Genomic DNA, 14,340 nt, shown 5'->3' with positions numbered 1-14,340 from the left:
TCTTTTCTTGAAACTGGATTGGTCGCAATCTCCTGAATCTATGTGCACGTTGCTTCTCCGCGTTGGTTTTCTGCAGATTTTCGTGTAGGCCACGTTGCTGTCACTGTCATCTTATGTGTCACAGAAAGTGTCAGCGGGTCAGTGGGCGCCAGATTGAGTGTTAGGAAATTTAACGCAATTTAACGCTGTGAGCGGCAACCATAAAAGGGGGAGGGATGCTCCTCCCAATATTTCAAACACTTCTTCATTTGCTTTGCTTTATAGATACGAAGATCATGATGGAAGAGCAGGCGCTGCAACAATTGCCTCCGGGCTTCAGATTTCATCCCACGGACGAGGAGCTGGTGATTCATTACCTGAAAAAGAAAGTCTCCTGTTCGCCTCTCCCTGCTTCAATTATTACAGAGATTGACCTGTACAAGTATGATCCCTGGGAGTTGCCCGGTGAGTACCTCTCCTAACCCGGGTTCGTAATGGGCATGTGTTAGTTTTATTTTGTTGCATTCTCTGAGACAATTTTTCTCATTGTGTTGATTGGATTTCAGCGAAGGCTTCTTATGGGGAGCAAGAATGGTATTTCTTCAGCCCGAGGAACCGTAAATATCCCAACGGAGACCGGCCAAACAGATCGGCCGGGTCCGGGTACTGGAAAGCCACGGGAACAGATAAACCCATCGTTATAACGTCGGGAACTGCATCGTTGCAGAATGTGGGCGTGAAGAAATCTCTGGTATTTTACAGAGGGAGCCCTCTTAAGAGCCTCAAGACCAACTGGATCATGCACGAATACCGCCTAGCTGAAACCATGTCAACTAGGAAGAGAAAGGGATCTTTACGTGTAAGTGTTCTCATTTATTATTATGTTGATAAGTGCGTTTATTTTAATCTAATTTAGTTACTCCATTTAATTATGTGTTGTGTTGTTTCAGTTGGACGACTGGGTACTATGCCGAATTTACAAGAAAGTGAGTCATTCCTCCAGGGTGGTCTCATCCCCGGAGCCGGAGGTCTCGTCACCGTCAGCTACTGACTTGCAGCACACACAACTCAATTTGGCTCTGCCCAAATTCGGTTCCTTCTCTAACCTGTTGAAGGGTGAAGGTCATTTTATGGATAACCTTGTCAACCAGCACACATCAGATGCCAACTGGGGCCTGCCCAATGTGGAGGAGCCCGTTGTTGAGCAGATGTGTCAATTGCCCTTGACCGACAACTGGACATGGAACTCTGAACCGTCATCCTGGTCACTGCCCACAGGGAACGTGTGGTCATCTCTTGACAATGGGTAGTTTTGGGCTTCTGTAACAATTCGACAAGTTTCTCTGAAATGGATTCTTCAATCTCATTCATTCAATGAATGCACTATTGTTCCATGGACATTCTTCTCCGTCACTCATTCAATGAATCAACTCTTAATGTTTTGGGAACAGTTGAATCCGTGAACATTCTTCTGAGTCTAATTCAAATGAGTGAATGTTTGGCAAATTTCATAGATGGTGTTGCTGTTCCTGTTGCACCAACATTGCACTCACTTGTGATGGGTGGATTACATACAAACAACATAAACGGTTGGTATGCCATAGGAATCCAGTACTCAAATCCAAGCAAATTCACATGGTGAATTAAGAGTTATCCATAATAGAAATAAAGTACAGAGAAAAAGAGGAAGTGACCTGCACTTTCACATAACACCACCATTGTTCTTCTACCATGTGCAACACACCTACAATACTATGAAAGTAATACAATACTATGAAAGGATTACTTGAATATTTCCAACGCTTAACTTATGGTTCAACGGAAGTAAATGATGCTATTATCTTGGACTGAGCCCAAATTTCCTGAATTCTATTTTAAAACTCAGTGAAAGGGTCATAAATTCTATTTTAAACCCCAATTAACTCTTTAATAATGTTTTAAAACACAATGCCATGCTGGAAACAGTTAAATAAGAACACCAAAACATGATAGATTCTCAAATATAGGTTTTTAAATAAATACAAAATTGAGAGATGGTGGAGTTTATTGAAGAATTATCTGGATATTTTCAAACCCACTTATACAAACATAAATGATTGTACATTGTTTGAAAGGAATCCGAAGGATTTATTGAAATTTTAAGTTGTTTTATTAATAATACTCCTTAATTATTTTTATTAAATATAAATTTTAATATTAATATAATATATATTATAATTAATAATTATTTTACATTATAAAATTAATTATGGTGTAAAATTATATATTAAATTTTAATCCAATTTCAATAACATATATACTATTTATTCGTATTATTTATAATAATAATTCTTAATGATTTTATAATAATTCTTAATGATTTACTTTTGGATGATCATAATATATTATTATAAGAAGGTCATCAACCCCACCCTAGAAGATTAAAAGTATCTATTTTAACTAGCCCAAAGTAGAAAATTAATATAGCAAAGATTAGAACTAATTCTCATGAGTTCCATAGTGAAACAGGTCGTTGGGCAGTTCTTAAAATGCCATGGATGGAAAGCATCTGCCATATATGTGAGAATAGGAACATTGAGGATGAAAACCACTTCCTCTTAGAGTGCCCCGCTTACAGCCACATTAGATCTCAGTTTCACAATCTTTGTTACAATACTGACCTTCCTAGCCTTTTACAATGTCAAAATTATAGTGAGCTTGGAAGGCTTCTCTCCAAGCTTTTTGAGCATAGGAATAAAATCTTAAATCAAAATAAATAATTTGTTTCTTTAGGTCCGATAGAAGAATGTTTGGTCTCAGTGGACGTTAACCATCATCATCATCATCATCATCATCATCATCATCATCATATGATTATAAATAATTTTTTAAGGGAAATATTTATTTCATGATTCTAAAATTAAAAAAAATAAAATAAAAATTTACTAAATTACAATTTTATTTAAACTATCATTATTATTAATTAGAAATTAAATAAAATAAGTTAAATAAATATAAATTTTAAAAAGCATGTAACAAAATTTTTAATTATGGGGAATCACCTCACTTTATCATGTAAATTTTTAATCTCTAAATAAGCCTTGTTACAATATAATGGGCCAATGCAATGGTTTATCAATACCACATGACCAAAAAATCATAATCTGTTTCATATGATAGTTGTTGAAATAACATTTCCTTATATTAATGAGAACAAAAAAAACATAACTATTTTAGAAATAAATCTCAACTTTTGATTTGTGAATACCATTAAAACATTTTAAAATATTCCATAAAAAAATCTATACATCCTCATAATAATTATTAATTTTTTATAATTAAATTAAAACTCTAAAAAAATATTTCAAAATAAACATACTTATCAACATAATTATAACGATCAATAAATTATATTAAATATAATGTAAAATCATATATATTAAATCTTAATACAAATCCAATAATATATATATATATATATATATATATATAACCATCTATATCATCCATATATAACATCTTTTAATGTTCTACTTATTCATCATCATAATATATATTATAACTATTAATAACTTTTCAAAATAGTTCCCACAAAATATATATATATATATATATAATCCACGAATTACAACTATATATATATATATATATATATATATATATATATATATATAATCCATAAATTACAACTATTAAGGTTTTGTTTATGATAACAATAATACATATAATCATCAATAACTTCCTCATAATAAAACATTGCCAATTACATAAGATAGATAAGGCCCATCCTCTACATATAACAACCACCATTGTCAATACTGTATTACAAAACCAAAACGCTATCCATGCTAAGTTTTTTTTCAGAAGAAAAAGCATAATATATTCATATAAAAAAGAGATTACATAATGAAAATGCAAGAAACATATGCAAAAACGTAGACCGAGCCACATACAAATCTGCATAAACAGATCACCAAATATAGCCCCGAAAGACCAATAATGCCCAGAAAACAAGGCAAACCCATCTATAAGGTGCAGAAATGGCACCAAAGCACAAAGCAGACAAGCAACGGAAAACAGCGCAAGATCTGACCGCCCAATACAAAAGGAGAGGCACGAAATGAGGAAGAGAGCAGCACAAGAAGCCACTCCTTCCCCGCCCCCTCAAACTCTCCACTCGAAATCAGACGAGAAACAAGATCACTGCCACAATCAACCGCATCTGCCTGCAGAAAAGACCAACGGAAAGATCCATAGAAGCGGCACGAAACAGAGCAAAGCCCGTTGTTCCCTCAACGCTCCAAAGGATATTCCGCGGCCAGAACAACCCTAACTGCCGCCGAGAAGGAGAAGACCCACCGGAGCAGAGGCGAGAACCGGGGGCAGAGGCGGCATGGGAAGCCACCTCGCCCCCGCTCAGAGAAGACTAAGAGACCAGAAGAAGAAAAGAAGCCTGCAGGACGAAACCCCTCTGCTAGCCTCTCGCCGCCCGACTCAGGGGAGCCCGCTCCTCACGCCCCGCTCGCCTTTGGAGAATCCCCGCAGATTCGCCGCTCCTGCTCCTCCCGGATCTCCTGCTTGCCGCACCTGCTCCTGCTCGCCGCTCCTGTTCCTGTTCCCTTTCGCTCACCTGCTCCTGCCGGATCCCCTGTTCCTGCTCCTCTCGGTTCGCCCGCTCCTGCTCCTGCTCCCTCTCTCCTACACACAAAACCTCCCGCTCATGCTCACCGCTCCTGCTCCTTTTCTACGATCAAACCCTCCCGCTCGCTCACCTGCTCCTGCCGGATCCCCTGCTCCTGCTCCTCCCGGATCTCCCGCTCTTGCTCCCTTTCTCCTTCGCACAAAACCTCCCCTCCAAATCTACAAGGTATATGAGAAGGATCCTGAAGTTTTTCGAAATCTAGCGTTCAAGCTCCGTCGCTCCTTCCGATTCTGTCAGTTCCGTTGTCGACCTTCCCTTTACCCGCCCTCGAATCAGCGTTCAAGCTCCGTCGCTCCGTCCGCTCCTCCCGCCCCTGCCAAAAGCCCCAGATCCCTCAGTCCTGCGCAGGCTCCTCCTCCTTCCAGATTCTCAAATGATCCCTAGCTCCATCCAAGTTCCGTCGCTCCATCCGCTCCTCCCACTCGTGCCAAAAGCCCCAGATCCCTCAGTCCTTACCGCGCAGGCTCATCTATTCATTTTCATCTCAACTATCCATGCTCAGTATTAACCAAGAAAACGCGGAAGGTTTTATTCAAAGTCCAAATCCCACCGACACGTAAAATAGGAATGACGTGGCCAATATAAGTCACAACTAACACGTAAATTTGTGATGACGTGGCCAAATATAAAGTCTCACCGAGACGTAAGTGTCAGATAACAAAATGACATTGCAAAATATGAAGTGGACCGTTAAATGAGGAGAGTGAATGGATAAGGAATTATCATCATCCACTTTGACTTGCGACGGCATATTCCTCTCTTCTTCCCTTGCCGACGGATTACTCTTCCGTCCAATTTCATTTAGCTTAAGTTTCATGTGCACGTGACTTTAAATTGCTTGGATGCCACGTTGTTGTCCGGGTCAACCAACGTGTCCAACACATGTGAGGAGCCATTGCGTGCCAGAACGAGGCAGCAGAAGAATTAGGTGTTAGGTCTTGTTCTCTCCTTTCTTGGTCTCAATTATCACAGAGATGGACGGTTACCACCGTCATTATTGTTACGAGTCCGGTACTATGGCGATCGATTCACTTTGACTTGCTATTAGTTTTGCCATTCATATATAGTTGAAAGACAAGTTTGAAGTTTAAGTGTGAAGTTTTATCGAAAGGTGAGCTCCATCCAATGTATTTTTTTTGAGAATATTAAATTAATCTAATTCTTCATTAATAATATTAAACTAATCTAATTTTTATGTTTTAGGTTTTAAGATGGTATTTGTTTTAGGTTTTAAAATGGTATTTTTAGTTTCATTAGATATTTTTAACTTAATTTAATTTTTGAGCTATAATGATAGTTTAAATTTTATTAGAATTTTGAATTATAAGACTAGCACAATTATATTAATAAATGTACTTCATATCAATCATATGTATAATTATATTATTAAATGTAGTTAATAGCATAAATTATTGACAGAATGTATGAAACATAATGAGAAGGATCACTTCCATCTCCGTTGAAGTTTTATAATATCAATTAGGTCTTGCATCCATCCATTTGATAATCACAAGTAAATACATGAAATAACCATGATTCCAAAATCCATCCAACAAACCAAAGCTCAAAACCGAGATAAACATCCCAACATACCATGGCATCCAGAAAAAAGGCAAGGCTAGGTTGAAAACCAGTATCATAACCTGACAAAACCATGCCATCAACAACAAAAGAATCATACACCAACATGTAAAGCCATGCATGTCCAAACCAGCTAGGAAATCACACATGCAAAAGGTTACCTGCAAGTATTTCTCTTGAAGTTGTCTGATCCTACTTTTCCTTCCTTGATCATTGTTTTCCTTTCCTTTCCTTTGCTTTATTTTCCTTCCTTGATCCAAAGCTAAAGTGCTCCAACAAAACCCTAAGTGACCAAGAGTGAGAGAGAGAGAGAATAATGAGAGAGATCTAAACTTGAACTGACAAAAGGTTACCAAATGATCCTCAAAAGCCTTTTTATTAATGAGGCCTCTATTTCCTTCATTTTCCATTATTCTCCTAATTTCCTTTATTTTCATAAATAAATGTGCTAAAAATGTGTCTTTGCATTTTAATGCATTTTCCAATTTCCTTAGTCATAAACACACATCCAATGATGCCTACTAGGATATCTTTGCCCAACATTCAACTGGGAATATGTGCCCCTTAATCATGGTCTTATTTTTTCCTTTATTAACTTTTATTACATGAACTTTTCACTAGGGTTGTTACAGAACCCTCCCCCTTGGGGAACACTGTCCTTGGTGTTAAACCACAACACGACCTAAGAAAAACCACTCAAAAGCAAACATACTACCGATGTAGCTTTATAACATATCCCGTTGCAGTAATTACAATGAAAGACTTTCTCTAAAGCAAAACATCATGTCAACATGACAAGATAACAACCATAATAACATGACACCCCTACCACTTCTTGGAGCTTTATAACTTAGCTCATGGCAGTATTTACATCCATATACATATACATACATATACCAAAACACTAGCAAAACGTATGCCAAATATATGCCAACATCAAACCAAAACTGTTTTACCTTAACCAACAAACAATGAAGGATACAGGGCTCGGATCTGATCCACCATCTCCCATGTAGCTTCTTCAAGCCCAAAGTGCTTCCACTACACTTTAAATTGCTCTATGGCTCTATTCCTAAGCATGAGATGTTTATGCTGCAATATGCACTAAGGCTCTGCCTAGAACTCTTCTTCTTGCTCCACCTGCAATACAAATGAATAAATAACATGATCAACATCCTTTATACACTTCTTAAGCAATGAAATATGGAAAACATCATGGAATTTCAATGTTGGAGGCAGTTCAAATCGATATGCCACTTGTCCAATCCTCTCAAGAATCTCAAAAGGCTTGCAATATCGTGGTGCCAACTTGACACATGAATCAATCCTCAAATATATTTTCTTGGGCTTGATGCACAAATACACATGCTCCCCAACCTGAAACTCCTTGAATACCTTGTTCTGATCCACATAACTCTTCTGTCTATCTTGTGCTGCCTTTATATTCTTCTTTATAATCTGCATTTCATGTTTCATATCTTCCAACATATATGGTCCAATGAGTACCTTGTTCACTGGATCACTCTAGATGATGGGAATGTTACAACTCCACCCATACCATGTCTCGAAAGCACTCATCCTCAATGACTCCTAATAACCATTTTTGTATGCAAACTCAACCAATGGAAGGAATTCCTCCCATTTTTTTTGCTGGTGCATCACATACATCCTCAACATATCCTCCAATATCCTATTGACTGTTGAGCCTCAAACCTGCACCTTCCTATACACCCTCTCAGCCTTCTTTTTCCACTTACTTCATCCACCAAGCTGTTAAATCATTGCATTATAGTCTAAAAAGAGCTTTTTACATGGTTTTCTGACTATGCTTATAATTGTTGTTTGGTTTAGATTTTTGTTCAGGCAGCTGCGGAAACTTGTTAGTTTCCGCAGCCAGCACAGGTTTCCGCAGCCAACACAGGATTCCGCAGCTATTTTGTTAAAAGCTATGCTACAGGTGTCCTATGAAGAAACGAGCCACATGGGCAAGCTACAGGTGACGGGTACATGGAACGTGTCCCTTCAAATCAGCCAAATCATCCATGGAAGGTCACGGTCAACAAGGGTCAAAGGCAAAGCCAACCAAGGAATTTAGCGGTGGCACGTCTCTGTTTTGAGCACGTGAATGTTTACGTGGCACAGTCCTCAGCCCACGAAGACACCGGCACACCTGGAGATCATCCCCGTAACCTGAATCCAACAGCTACCACTCCGAAGATTTAATAGACATGATGACAGTTACGCTAGATCTCGGCTAAGGAGATCTACGTGTCTATGGCAACACAATTAATAGCATAGGATTCAGTTAGTTAGTTTCAGCACTTTTTCATTATAAATAACGCGTTGATGAACGCTGTGTAGAGGCTTTTGCGATGTAATTTTTGGAACTGTTTCTATTAGCACCCCACTGTACTTTGTTTTATATATGTTGCTGCTGCTTTAATACATGAGAAGACTACTTTGCTGAGCTCGTTCTTATGACTGTTCGTTGACTGGCTGAGGTGGCAGAGGGCCCCTGCGCACTAAAGCCCTGTATAGTTGTCATTTGATTTCATTATGTTTCTGTTTTCATAGTCATTAGCTTGTATATAACATGTTGTTTTGATGTTTTTAAATTCACTACTATTTATATGTTCACTTCCTTTTTCTTATAGCTGTCAGCTGATCAACATTTTTCTGCAGGTTTTCTTAGGCAGCCCGGGCAAATTTTCATCTTTTTGATAACTATTGACATATGAGATCATCTTGTCCTTCCTGCTAACTTTCATTTTCTGAAGTTTAATTCCAGCACTGTCCTTTTTTAAGTTGTGATTTGCTTACTTATTTTTCTGTTACTTAGACATCATACTACTCATCAGTTTATGGTTTCTTTCTATAGTCAAGTGACTCTATTGGCAAGAAATCAGAATATTACTTATTGTAGTGTGATTTAGTTATCATATTGCTTAAACTTATTCATGATTGCTTCCCACAAGGTAGATTGAGCTGAAGGGTAAAGGATCAGAAGAGTTGAAGTAGTGTGATTAGTTTCCTTTCTGCAATTTAATTTCTTGCCATTTAGATATCATATTGCTTAAACTTATTCATGATTGCTTCCCACAAGGTAGATTGAGCTGAAGGGTAAAGGATCAGAAGAGTTGAAGTAGTGTGATTAGTTTCCTTTCTGCAATTTAATTTCTTGCCATTTAGATATCATATTGCTTGACTTGTTCATGATTGCTTCCCACAAGGTAGATTGAGCTGAAGGGTAAAGGATCTGAAGAGTTGAAGTAGTGTGAATTAGTTGCTTTGCTTTGAGTTGCTTTAAGTTCAGTTTTTACTTTCTTTTCATTCAGCAGCAAGGATACTGGGCCATTGTCATTAGTTCACTGTTTGATACATTTACTTCTTCTTAAGAATTGATTTCATTACAGTTGTTTTAAAGCTTTCTTTTTGAGCACTTTTAAGTTTTGGAAAATCATTGTAGAAATCACCATCACCATCCATACTTAACTTTCATTTTCGCCATCACACATTAGGAAAGATAAATCTAAAAACAAACTAAAAAACTCAAAAACGACAAAAGTCTAAGGAAATGGTTATCTAGTACATATAGTACACTTCACTTCGTCAGTTTACGAATCCCGGATTGACATTTTAAATAGCAATTTAGAACACACTAAATTGATCAAACATTGGCCCTCTCTCTCTATCCACCTATCTGTAGATGATAAGTTACACTGAAGGCCAACTCCGTACAGCTCTTTCCAAAACTTGGAAGTGTACTTTGCATTCTTTTCTGACACAATATTCTTTGGAACACCATGTAATCTCACTATCTCTCTAATGAAAACTTGTGCTACCTCACTCATTGAATATGTAGTCTTCACTAGAATGAAGTGAGCTACCTTGCTCAACCTATCAACCGCAACCGTAATAGAATCATGTTTCCTCGCTGTCCTCGAAAGGCCTATGATGAAGTCCATGGAAATGACCTCCCATTTCCATTCTGAAATCGTTATTGACTATAGTAACCCACCTGGATGCTTACATTTTCCTTTACTTACTGACAATCTAAGCATCTAGCCACGAACTCTGCCACTTCCTTCTTCAGATTCAGCCAATAGTAGAACTTCTTTACCTCCATCAACGTCTTCTGATATCTTGGATGACCTGAGTATGGCTTGACATGAAACTCCCTCAAGATAAGATTCTTGAGCTCACTGCAATTCAGTACATAGACCCTGTCTCTAAACCTCACCAAACCATCTACCATAATACGATAATCTGCATCCTAATTGCCTGTACTTGTACCTGTGCTCTGCTACAACCTGTGCATAATCTCCATGTATTTTTCATCCCGTTGTCCTACCTACAAGATCCTATCTTGTAACTTTGTCCCATAAGAGCTCATAACTTCTATATGATTTACCTATACCTTCTTGCTAAGAGCATTTGCAACCCAGTTATCCTTTCCTTTGATGTATCTTATCTCGAAGTCAAACTCACTAAGGGTAGCCAACCATCTAGCTTGCCTAACATTTAGATTCGACTGATCAAATAAATATCTCAACCCACTATGATCGCTCATCAATGTAAACCTCTTGCCAAGAAGATATTCCTGCCACATCTTCAACGCATGTATAATCGTTGCTAGCTCAAGATCATACATTGGATAGTTCTACTTGTGCTCATTCAATTTCTACTATTCATAGCACACTACCTATCCTTCTTACATGAGAAATCCTCCAAGTCCTCTCTTTCAAGCATCTGTACACACTACAAACTCCTTGTCCGGATCCGCAATCTTTAGCACTAGTGCATGTGTCAACAACTTCTTAAGTTGCTTAAAACTAGCTTCACATTCCTCTGTCCATTCGAACTTCTTACCTTTCCTCTGCAATGATGTGATAAGATATGAAATGCGTGAGAAGTTCCTGATGAACCTCCTGTAGTAACCTATCGATCCCATAAAAGATATCACCTCATCCACATTCTTAGAATTTTCCCACTCCATGACGGCCCTTATCTTTTTTGGATCTACTACCATGTCGTCCTTGGAGACAACATGCCCCAAGTAATATACCTCAGTCTAAAAGAAGATACACTTGCTAAGTTTAGTATACAATCGATGCTCTCTTAACAATATCAACAATGCTGCTAAATGCTCAGCATGTTCTTCCTCATTCTTATAATATACCAATATGTCATCAATGAATACAATAACAAATTTGTCCAGATAAGGATGCAACACACTATTCATCAAACACATGAATGTAGCTGGAGCATTAGTCAAACCGAATGGAACAACAACAAACTCATAATGCCCATACCTGGTCCTGAACGCAGTCTTGAAGATATCCTCTTCCTTGATGCGTACCTGATGGTATCCCGATCTCAAGTCGATCTTAGAGAACATTGTTGCTCCCTTCAACTGATTGTACAAATCATCAATCCTTGGCAAAGGGTACATGTTTTTGATGGTCACTTTGTTCAGCTACCTGTAGTCAATGCACAATCTAAGAGTACCATCTTTATTCTTTACAAACAATAATGGTGCACCCCAAGGTGATACACTTGACCTAATGTATCCCTTGTCCAACATTTCCTTCGGCTAAAAATTTAAATCAACCAACTAAGGTGTGCTCATCATGTAACGTGTTTTTGATGCTGGAGCTTCCCCTGGCACCAACTCAATAGAAAATTCTACATCCTTGTGAGGTGGAAACTCTATAATGTCCTCAAGACATCCTGAAACTGCTACAAAAATGGGTACCTACTTAACACATCTACATCCTCAACCTCCTTACCTTTATCACTGGAAATGTGCACTGCAAACATCAAACAACCTTTTCTGCAACTGCGCTTATCCTACATAGTGGTAACCATCCTCACTGATGTAGGCTTCTACTTCCCCTGCAAAGTCCTCTTTTCTCCACTATCATCCACACACTCAATGGCCTTGTTGAAGTAATCCACTTTGGTTTTGTGAAGGTATAACCAATCCATACCCAAAAGCATACTATATGATCCCAATGGAAATACACTCAAATGTGTTGTTTTAGGCATACCATTTAACTCAAATGCACAAGCTCTCACCCACTGGTGAACTCATTTCTTTGTACTTGTAGCCAACTGTACTAACCAAGATTATGCATGCACTTATTTTCTCAAACCACACTTATCCACCAAGTCAGGATTAATATAACTAAAGTTAGATCCAGGATCAATCAAAATAGAATCAACTTGATCACAAAGCTTACTGTCCATCTCAATGATCGGTGCCTAATGATCCACCTACCTATTGTCCACGAATGCATAAATATGAGGAATTCTATGACCAACATCACCAACTACATGTGCCTCTTGAGCACTGTAGATCTGGGTTCTACCACCACTTTGTTACTATGTACAATCCCTCTTAATATGATCCTTACCACATATCCAACACTGCAATGGTTCCCTAACACCGCCTCTAGCTTGCTGCTCTCCATGTCACTTCTTGGCTATATTGAACCTCTTATAAGGAACTTCATTTTCTTTCTCACTTGCATCTTGAGGTCTTCCTATCTTTAGTGGACATTTTCCTTTAGCTTCCCCATTTATTTCCAAGTCATCCTTAGGCTCAACTTTTCACTTTGACTACTCATAATAATGTTTCAACTTTCAGATGGCCTCTTTCAACAATGTAGGCTGATCAAACTCAATCTGAACTCTATATGCAACTATCAATCCACTAATGAATATTTGAAGCTTTTCCTTCTCCTCCTTGACGTAAGGCACATACCTCAATAACTCCAAAAACCTACTAGTATACTCATCATCTGCCATAGAACCCATCCACAACTCATAAAACTCCTTAGCCCTGTCATCATAGTACCTCTCCAACAAGTACTTCTTCTTGAAGAGCCTTTCAAACACATGCCAATTCAAATCCTCCTCATGTATACCTTTGACAGTATTCATGTATTCACACCAAATATATGCTCCAAGAAAAATCGAAGTGACCAAGAGTGAGAGAGAGAGAGAGAATAATGAGAGATATCCAAACTTGAATTGACAAAAGGTTACCAACTGATCCTCAGATGCCTTTTTATTAATGAGGCCTCTATTTTCTTCATTTTCCATTATTTTCCTTCAATTTCCTCTTCACATGCAACGTGTGACCTATCACCTTACTTTTCTCCTAATTTCCTTTATTTTCATAAATGAATGTGCCAAAAATGCCTTTTCGCCTTTTAATGCCCTTTTCTTAGCCTTTGCCAATTTCCTTAGCCATAAACACACATCTAGTGATGCACACTAGGATATCTTTTTCCAACATTCAGCTTGGAATAAGTGTCCCTTAACCATGGTCTTATTTTTTCCTTTATTAACTTTTATTACATGAACTTTTCACCAGGGTTGTTACACAATATAACATTAGACCATGGTTGATTATGATTGACCATGCTTGATTTTTATATTGAGACAATATTTGTTACAATGCAACGTTAGATCATGGTTAACCATGGTTGACCATGGTAAACCCAAGGGATTATTATTATAAACCAAAGAGACTAATAGTAAAAACCCAAGGGATTAATATTGAGAACACAAGAGATTAATATTATACACACTTAGGATTAATATTATAAACGTAAGTGATTATTGATATTATAAACCCAAGGAATTTTTATTATAAACCCAATGGATTATAAAGCCAAGAAATTTATATTAAACCCTTGGATTAATATTATAAACCCTATGAATAATATTATACCCTGAGAATATTATAACATGGTTTATTTTCATATTGATACAATCTTTGTCATAATGCGACACTGGACTATGGTTGACCATGATTGATTTTCATATTGAGAGAATCTTTGTCACAATGGGACATTGGATCATCGTTGACCATGGTTAATCATGATTGACCATGGTTGATTTTCATATTGTGACAATATTTATCACAATGCGAAGTTGGACCATGGTTGATTTTTATATTGAGACAATCTTTGTCATAATGCAACGTTGGACCATGGTTGACAATATTTTATTTTCATATTGGGATAATCTTTATCACAATGCGATGGTGGACCATGGTTGATTTTCATATTGAGACAATCTTTGTCACA

General features: G+C 37.6%; 1 protein-coding gene across 1 annotated transcript; it reads left to right on the top strand.

Moving 5' to 3' along the window:
• Positions 1-213: 213 nt before the first annotated feature.
• Positions 214-1,429, top strand: LOC149169592 (NAC transcription factor 32-like). The gene is made up of 3 exons (XM_089428740.1): positions 214-444; positions 546-838; positions 930-1,429. The coding sequence occupies exons 1-3, from the start codon at positions 216-218 to the stop codon at positions 1,287-1,289; spliced, it is 882 nt and encodes a 293-aa protein (XP_089284866.1). The 5' UTR covers positions 214-215; the 3' UTR covers positions 1,290-1,429.
• The last annotated feature ends 12,911 nt before the right edge of the window (positions 1,430-14,340 follow it).

Source organism: Pinus tabuliformis, chromosome 4_2 (genome assembly GCF_031772625.1).
Source record: "Pinus tabuliformis cultivar Carrire ecotype Pingquan chromosome 4_2, CPIR1, whole genome shotgun sequence".
Lineage (NCBI taxonomy): Eukaryota > Viridiplantae > Streptophyta > Pinopsida > Pinales > Pinaceae > Pinus > Pinus tabuliformis.
Note: the sequence above shows the minus strand (reverse complement) of the source record. Positions and strands in the feature narration are given on the sequence as shown.